The sequence below is a fragment of the Opisthorchis viverrini genome (genome assembly GCF_000715545.1).
Source record: "Opisthorchis viverrini unplaced genomic scaffold opera_v5_125, whole genome shotgun sequence".
NCBI lineage: Eukaryota > Metazoa > Platyhelminthes > Trematoda > Opisthorchiida > Opisthorchiidae > Opisthorchis > Opisthorchis viverrini.
The window spans coordinates 1008495-1017469 of NW_008751786.1; the positions used below are offsets into that span (position 1 = coordinate 1008495).

At 42.4% G+C, this 8975-nt stretch overlaps 1 protein-coding gene across 1 annotated transcript in view; it reads left to right on the forward strand.

Moving 5' to 3' along the window:
• Positions 1-782: 782 nt before the first annotated feature.
• The window catches only part of T265_06343 (hypothetical protein), a gene marked incomplete at both ends in the record, with an annotated part of 118735 nt that continues 110542 nt past the window's right edge, over positions 783-8975 (forward strand). Inside the window, 2 exons of the mRNA XM_009171576.1 lie at positions 783-1026; positions 7551-7652. Of these exons, the coding sequence (XP_009169840.1) occupies positions 852-1026; positions 7551-7652 (277 nt within the window). The remainder of the gene's footprint in view (positions 1027-7550; positions 7653-8975) is intronic.

Consider the following 8975-nt stretch of genomic DNA (forward strand, 5'->3'; position numbering starts at 1 on the left):
CAAAAATGGTTTGTAATACTTGATTTGAACCTAATTATTTTCTGAAGGAATTTCCGCTTAACTCAGTTAACCAGTCCTAAAAATCATATTTAATTTGGTTAAATTTATTTGCATTTGCAATCGAAACCGTAAGGCTCGAAAGTTTCGTAGTGAACTGCCTTGAATCAATACGCGATCTACAGATTGAGAAAAACTTTCACCGTTTTTCGAACCAGGGTTTCCACGATGTACACTTTATCAAGAAAATCTAAGAAGACTCTTGGGGCTGTGGGGAAAAAAGCGGACAAAAAGCCCTGATAACAGCGTTGTTTTTAGAAATTTCTCTTTGCCGACCTGATTATTACACTCCAACTCATAAGACCTCGTAGATGAATACCGTTTTTGCAAATTATTCAATTGTCATGATTGAAAATGAGCACAAGATGACAGTTAATTACCCCGATTTGACACAGTTTCATTACCCATATATGCCTCTAACTCCCTCGAAAGAATTTCTTCATTTTGACTGACTTATCAGATGAATACAGCGGATCGTAAACATGCTCAAATCAAACAAATACGCATCACGCGCACGTGGTGCACGCTCGGAGAGAGAGAGAGAGGACAGTCCCAGAAAAATCACGAGACCGACTGGTTACATTCCGAATTCATTATTGTGCACCAACTGTTTTGTGAACCAATAGGAGAGCATCATCGATTCTGCAATAGGTTACCGTTTGTCCAACCATATTTTATCACATGAACACGGTGTCATTTCTTTGTTAACCGCGTGTTTTTCATAGCCAGACAGTGTTACTGAACAGTCGCTGAATTCCGAGCAGCCATTGGATATCGGCTCTGATCAAGTCCTTATGGGCAGCAGTATCAGTGGCTTGGTATCGGGCAACAGCGCACAAGAGGCAAGCCACAATGTCGTGGGAGAGAAAGGTGCGTTAGGACAAGATAAGACAATTCCAGCTGTGGAATCTTCACGGCAGATTACATCAGAAGCATCCGAGACGAAAGATGCGGAATTAAGTGCTGCCTGTAAGTTATCCTTCGTGCAGTTCCATTGTGTGATGTGAATCATACCCTTTCGCAAAAGTCATCACGCCAAGGGGTTGTGTGTTGATTCTTTCCTTCTATTTTTATTGTTTACGACGTCATTTTAATTTCGGTGACCATACCGCCTTCCCGGTTTTGACTTGGGCGTAAATCTCCCTTTGACCTTGTCACGTGTTGTTTAAATCAACACGTGGGTTTCATTATCTTGCGAACACCTTTCCTCGGGTCAGTGTGGACTTTGGGATGCCGTTAGGAATCAGCACTTCCCAAAAGGTTGTATAAAAGAACCGGTGTAGTACCACGGTTTGAGGTTTGTATAAATTTATTATTGTATTATTGTATTCATAAACCTCCATCTGAACGATTCAACTTTTGGGGTTTTGCGTTTGACTCGACGTGGTCCGACTGATTGCTTGAAACAATCAATAATTAGTTATTAAGTGGACTATTTTTTGTGCAAGTTCTCTCCGGTAAGCTTATATTATTTCAGGATGCTCGTGGCGACAACTTTGAGTGACGTTTTGTTAACCAGATGCAAATGACTTTGAAAAGTACTTGAGTATCAGCCATCTTCTGGGAAAAATTGCCTCAGTGGTAGGATGCAATGGTAGCCTTGAATCGAATATTATTCTTACTCCTATGCTAATATTATATACCCCGGTGTGTCTGTCAGAATGTACTCAACTGCCTTTTCTTGCATTACTTATCTGGCTTTGCTGGGTTTCTGCCATATACGGAGGACGATAGACGTCTTGAAAAATGCGTCATTGTTTGGTGCAGATTTTCAGTTTTTTTTCAGTTGAAAAGTTCTTTTTTATTTTGTCTGAATCTCCCGTTTAGAAAATGGCCCAACGTGGAAGAGAAGTAAATTGATGGGTCATCTCACTGCATAAAAGGTAAATACACTCATTTTCAAATCAATTTCGACTTCACGAGAGACTCAGCTGAATCTCCCGTTTATGATACTCTACAACGGAATATGCTGCAGCACATTGTGAGTAGTCTCTTATATGAAAATATACTGCGATGTATCGAATATCTTGCTAACTGAAACATGAGGTGGCCTGTGTGCAGCACATTCAGTTGTAGAACATCATAAACCAGTAATTCAGTTGGGTCTCCCGTGAAAACCAAATTGATTAGCGAATAAGTATTTCCTACTGGGGTTCAAATAGAACATAAGGTTCACTGAAGCTCGGGGACTGCGCCTACCCGATGAGCCTCAAGAAGGGTGAAACCGGTCGTGGGCTGTCGACGAATTTTTAGCAGCCTTGTGAGTAGTTTCCTTCATGATCATAGTTAATACGTTATTTTAAAGTTTCGCAATGTTTACTTTTGGCTAAGTAATTGTAAAATAACCAAAGCCATTGCGAACGTTTTCTCCAACGCGTCTCCTCACGCTCCACAGGCACATGTATTGCAGACAATGATTCTGCGTGTGATCGATTAAAATTGAGCATAACGTTATAAGGCGCTTTTTCACCACAAGTTAATAAGAGGACTGGAATTCACTCTTACGTTTCTATTGTTCTATTAATTTATATTGTTATTTACTATATCATATATCATTTGTTAGACGCTGTACATCCATACTCCATTAGGATTCTAGTTTCTACGCTAGTGGCACTTAGTTCATGTTTACTAAATTAGTATTGCTAATGGATTATTGGTTATCCCAGTTGAAGGGAAATTTCTACAAGTTACGGAGCCTAATGATCACAAAATGAGGGGAACTTCTTTCTGAGGACTCGCCAGTCATGGAGCCAGTCAATAAGTGATCACATGATGTGATTTTAATGGTCAAAGAATGGGTGATGCTGTGTTTTGTGTCCAGCTGCGAGTTAATCACACTGCTGATTAGCCAGTCGTGTTTAAACGGTCAAGGTCTCAACCACCAGCCAGAAGGTCGCAGGTTCGAAAGTCCGAGTTCCGTGGCATACGCGGTGCTGATGTTCCCCAACAAGAATGGGGGAGGTGTACAATGCTTCTCGGTTTCTCAGAACAGAATGGCCCCAGAGCAAAATTTGTTTTGAAAATGCTATGTGTATCATTCCCCCTCCAGAAGGGAAGGGGTTTCCTTGTGAGTTCTCTTGTAAGGTCACTGGATTTAGCGGGGAGAATTCTCTTTGTCTGTTTGATAATCCATACATGTAGTGTTCTGAGATTTGGCTGTTTTGATTCATTTTAGCGCCATCCTCAAACAAGGATTGTGCCCATTTAAAACTAGGATTTTAAATAAATCATGGTTGTACGGCAGCGGAGCATCGGTGTTGAATACTGATGTCATGTTGTCAATGATGCTGATAAGATAGACTCAGAAATCGTAGCGGTTCGTCTGTTGCTATCTCCTGAAGTCCACTCTGATAAAAAACGAAGTTTTTCACTAAGCAAACGTCGCCATCCAAATCGCGTGGTTATACAAAACACGTATCGCAGTTTCGGTATATGTTTCATAGAGTTCGGAGTTACGATTATTTTTTATAGAAAGGATGGAGTAGGGGCAATCGGACCTGCATTTGGTAGTCTGTTCAAATGCTGGATTTAGTGAGCATTTCCACCAGATAGAACACGAGAAAAGTTTGGTGGCACAAACTCCGAGGACGAATTCCGCTCGTGAATCTGCTCGGAAATCCAAGAACTGAAAGTGGCAAATACTCTGGGTTCCCTTCGAACCAATGAGCTTTTCAATCCGAATTACTCTTGGTTGAACAGTCTCCCTCCGAGGCAATTTTTCTGGTGAGTCCCCACCACAGGAGACAAGTAGTGAACCCGAGTTTCACTATTATTAGGGATAATCGACAATGTATATCCAGCAGGTTTCAAGCGTCCACGGCACTGCCTGAGCGGGAGATCCTGACAGTCGGACCAGTTGATCGACACAACCGGGACACTTGCCGGGTCTTCGTTCGATCCCTTGGGTAAACTAGTCAGATCCTTTGATTTTGAACATGTTCACGTGTTCAGAGGTGCGTCCGGCGTGTCAGATGTGTGCAGGCCCGACCCTGGTAGGACTAAGGATGAGCTCCAATAAGAGCAAAACTCGAGCCTAGTACTTTCCCCTTGATGTGAACTCACCGGAATAATCGCTCCAGGAGAAAGGAGCTGATCAAACGGAAGAGTGGAGAATACGAATCTGAATTCTGTAACCGCCAACAGTTAGCGTGCTTTCCTAATAAAAAACGTCCTACTTCATTAATACAAACTTGCAGGTAGGATATAACGTAAAACCATTGCTGACATATGAACCGTCAATAAACTATTCAACAAAATTACCGGGATGTTGTGAAATGCACCCATTTGCAAACCAATTCGGCCCTTGCGAGAGATTCAATGGAACCCAGCTGAATCTCTCGTTCGTGATGTTTCCAGGCAACTGAATGTGCTGCACCAGGCCGCCTCATTTTTCATTCGCAATGCTATTCGGGATGTCGCGATACATGTATAATCGTAATGCACTACTCTTAAGGTCGCTGAAAATTTGTCGACAGCCAACGACCGGTTTCGCCCTTTTTGGGGATCATCAGGTAGGCGCAGGCCCCGTGTTTTCTTCAACCTTATGTTCTACCTGAAACCGAATTGCACGGAATTAGCGAATATACACTCATTTGCAAACTAATTTGGTTTTTGCGAGAGACTCACCTGGAACCCACCTGAATCTCTCGTTTATGCTTTTCCCAGGGCTGTGTTCTGATAAACACAAGTTATTTTGTTTGATAACTTAACCGATCGTTTTTACCTAAATCAGTTTTCCGGCATACCAGAAATTTCTGATACAGCTTGCAAGTGGTAGTTTTGAAAAACTGGTTGATGCGACCCACGATATGATACGCTGCTTCTTGCGTTCGCTTGCCTCACCTGAAAAATTCAAGCTCAACTGTTTAGTTTATTGAATCTCTTCGGATCCAGCTAGAGCGCACAGAAGCTATCGTTTGCGGCAGCTTAAGCAACACGCACTGGCACAGATTTGTCAGGTTGCAATGCTCTCCCATACATGGGTTCTTAAGTGGTGTTAATCGATTGTTGAGTTTCTCAATCACTGACCTGCACAGCGCACTGCAAGGTCCGCACACCAATCAAATATTGGCTGGGCTGCGGCTGTCCTTTTCGAGGCCAGTCTCGTGATTCTGATTGGCAGTCCGATCAGATGAGACTGAGTACAGATCAAGCCAGGGCAGCAGATGGGGCACGGACACACATTGGTTAGTAGGTCAGTGGCCACACACACACACACCTAATCGCGTGCCTGTGTGGCGATCAAAAGCGTACGGGCGGAGTGAGCAAACGAATGGGGGAATTCTCACGACATCAAGTTATTTCCACTTTCGATAAGAAGCAGCTCTGTGTTCATTCACATTCGGACGCTGAAAAATGCGAACGGACTTCTGACTAGTCGTTTCAAAGAACCCTCACCATCGAGGCAATCATTGATTCGTTGCAGACCACCGAAATTTCTAAAAAAAACCCATGAGATTCGAGTTTAAATAACTATCTCAGAACAACCCACATGTTTTAGTTGACTGAATACAAGAATGCTTCATCTATGGGGTTATTTTACTATTGCTACTTAAATTACTGGAACATGGGTCTGGAAACCAAGATTTCTAATCTCCTTCCGTATAATTTTTGGTGAAAGATGTGCGAACCCTTAACGGGGATCCTCAAAGGTTCATCTCCGGGAGTCTACGACTAGCTGTACTGTTCATCGTTGATTTATCAACTGGCAAAAAACTAACAAAAGTTTCACTACTATGACGAATTTTGTATTGGAGTCTATGACTACCTGTACTGTTCATCGTTGATTTATCAACTGTTCAACACAGCAACTTTCAAATTTTTATCCAGATTTATTTTTCGTCTGCAAACGTTTAGTTGGCACTTTTTCTTCGTTAGTCCCAGAAAGGAATGGTCATTTCTGTCCATTTTGTTTCTACGTGACATTTTCCGAAACAAGGAGCCATTGTGAAAGCGTATAGAACAAACAAACATACTATTTCATAGATTGTCAGGTATACTGAAAATTGATGTGGGAAACTAACAGCACACCATGTGCACCTGTCCAGCTTTCAAGTAGCAACTGAAACCGTGCTGTGTCTGTTGTCACAAAAGCCTCTTTGGAAAGTGAGTCCTGGCTAGCCAAAACGGAACACAAAGCATGTCACGTTTAGCCCTAATCAGACTTGGATATCAGATTTTTCAAAAAACATTTAGCCTGTGGCATAAATAAAAGGGAATCTGATGAAAAACGAAATCACCTCAAAAATTCCTAAAGGTGGCTTTTTAAACGGTCCTAATTTATTGACCTGATTGGGGCTCGCCAGTTGGGTCTGGACCCGAGTAGCAATTTGATGCAATGCTGTGGGTGAAGATTCGACGAACTCGTTCGTCGTCACTAGCCCACGTTTCACACAAACTATCTCGAAGACATTCAGCTCGGTTGCATTTGATCGTGAATTAGGTGCTGCTAACCACGAGGGTCTCCATGAAGTCTCCAGACGAGTGCAATGGTAAACACTTTACCAAATATAGTTCAGTTCGGGGACTGAATAGGACAGCTTGTGAGGGGTACACTTATCCAACGATCTCTAAAAAGGATAAAGACAAGAGCGGGCTGTCCGTGGATTCTGGACACTCCTCCTACACTACTCAGTTTGGAAGCCAAATTAACTCCTTTCAATAAGTCCTCAACGGAGCTTGCAGACAATCTCCTGGCTGCAAATTTTACGGAATGATGTTCATGTGATATTGATCGCGAAGTACTCCATCGAGTCCTCAGCTTAATCGATTTTATCGTGCACGTGGTCTTAAAAGTGACGTAGTGGATACTTATAAACAGACTTGTTCTCACCCCGTATAAACGTATCACATCACGCATAAGGTTTCTGAAAACTCTTTGACAGCCCACGACCGGTTTTGCCCTTCTTGAGACTCGTCATGTAGGCATAGTCCCCAAGTTTTCGTCAACCTTGTGTTCTACTTGAACTTTATTTGAACAGATTTCGACGACCACACTTATTTTCTGGGTTCCAGGTAGTTCTCACCTTTTTCGGGGTGCCATCCAGACAATTATGACTACTGCGTTGCAGAAGTGCATTGAGGTAAGGACAGGAGGCGAAACGGAATCAATGACATTAAGCCCCAGTGGAGGAACTACTTTGACAAACCGTTTTTCTAACTTTTGTTTGCTCGGGTGGGCATTTTCCTATCTTTGGCCTACCTATTTGCTTATTCAGTTGAATTGTGACTCAGACGTTCCTACTGCTCAACGTGTTTCGGCCCAATACTGTCCCATTCTATTGCCGAAAATACACCAGAGCCTTATGCCTGTTTACTTTTATCGCATATTAATGGTGATCGAAACATTACGCACGATGACATGGACGTTTATTGATTAAGAAAATAATTTTCTGGTTAAAGCTGTCTGTCAAAAGCCATTACAGTTTTGTATAATGGGGAAAGCACCTGAATGTAAGCCTGTTCGGTTTAACTGTTTCTGTGCCCACTGTTAGTCCTGATGAATAAAATTTCTCGTTTTATTTTTTCAAATGAAATCGTCTTTACATGGCTATCGGTGAAAATGCGCAGCGAGCAATCAAGAGCAACCGTGCTGTGTGAGTTAACTGTGCATTGCCTTTGCCATTGTTTCATTTCATCACGTCAATTTTCACCTGTATCCCTCGAGTCATTCAAGGTTATTTCGTATGCATTTCATTTCTCGGTGATTCCTTCCTAGCCTAATAATATCAGTGGGAGAAAGTAGCACCAGGCATCAGAAGATGTTCCGAATAGGTCACACGAATCGCGCTCGAGTATATGGCGAGGGAATCAAGGAGTGTAGTTCACCATTTTAGATGTACTGGAAAGTATTCTTTTACAGCTATGGATTATTAAAAACTATACTTGTAGTATCCTGTGTGCATCCAGTTAGCCGCTCGCTCTTGAAGAAACTGAATAGCTCAATATGTGGTCTGTAGTCTCCTTCGATGTTCCGCACGAAGGATAGCTTGTTTAGAGACCTCAAAAACTTTCTCTAAAGCTCTAGCTTCTTCGTTAAAACTTTTTCTTTAGATGATCGTTTTATACCGCAGAAATTAGTCTGCAATGACGAACGCTGTGGAGGACCTTAAAACCTTGGTGTCCAGGTGTCCCTAGTTCTCCTTGAAATCTTGGAAGATGTTCGCCACTGGATATGTTTACTTGGAACCGCCAGATATTCCATCTCAATTATCCCCTGCAGATCATAGAATCTGTTTAGCCTGGAGTCCGTGGAGCAATTTAGATGTATGAATCACGTGATTACCGCTTCTTCGAATACTCTGGATTGTGTCATCTGCGGAGCGGAGTTCAAAGTCCAGGTATGGGAAGGTGTCCCTAGTTCCCCCTGAAATCTCGGAAGGTGTTGGCCTTTCGATGTGTTTGCTTGGAACCGTCAATTATTCCATCTCAGTTATCCACTGCAGACCTTAAAATTTGTTTAAGCTGGAGCCCGTGGAGCAATTTAGATGTAGAAATCGCTTGATTACCGCTTATTCGAATATTCTGAATTGTGTCATCTCCGGAGCGGAGTTCAAAGTCCAGGTATGGGATGTGTTGAGCCTTACCGAGATCTGTTCTCGTGCTGTCTCAACCCGTTACCAATCGATAAATTGGGTAACATGGTTTTCAGCATCTTGAAGTAAAATGTAAAAGGCTTAATTGGGATTGTTGGAAGTATCGGGGATCAGTTGTTTATGCAGAATACATTGGATATGGACCGGGAAGAATGCAATTGCTGTAGGCCTGTAACGGTGATACTACTGATGGGAAGCATGCGAGTAGTATGTTTTCATCTTGTAAATGCGCTTTGAGTCTCTTGAAAAAGGAGATCTGTTACGGAATTTGTGGAGTCACTTGGTAGCATTTGCAAAGATTTGAGCAACAGTCAATGAATATCC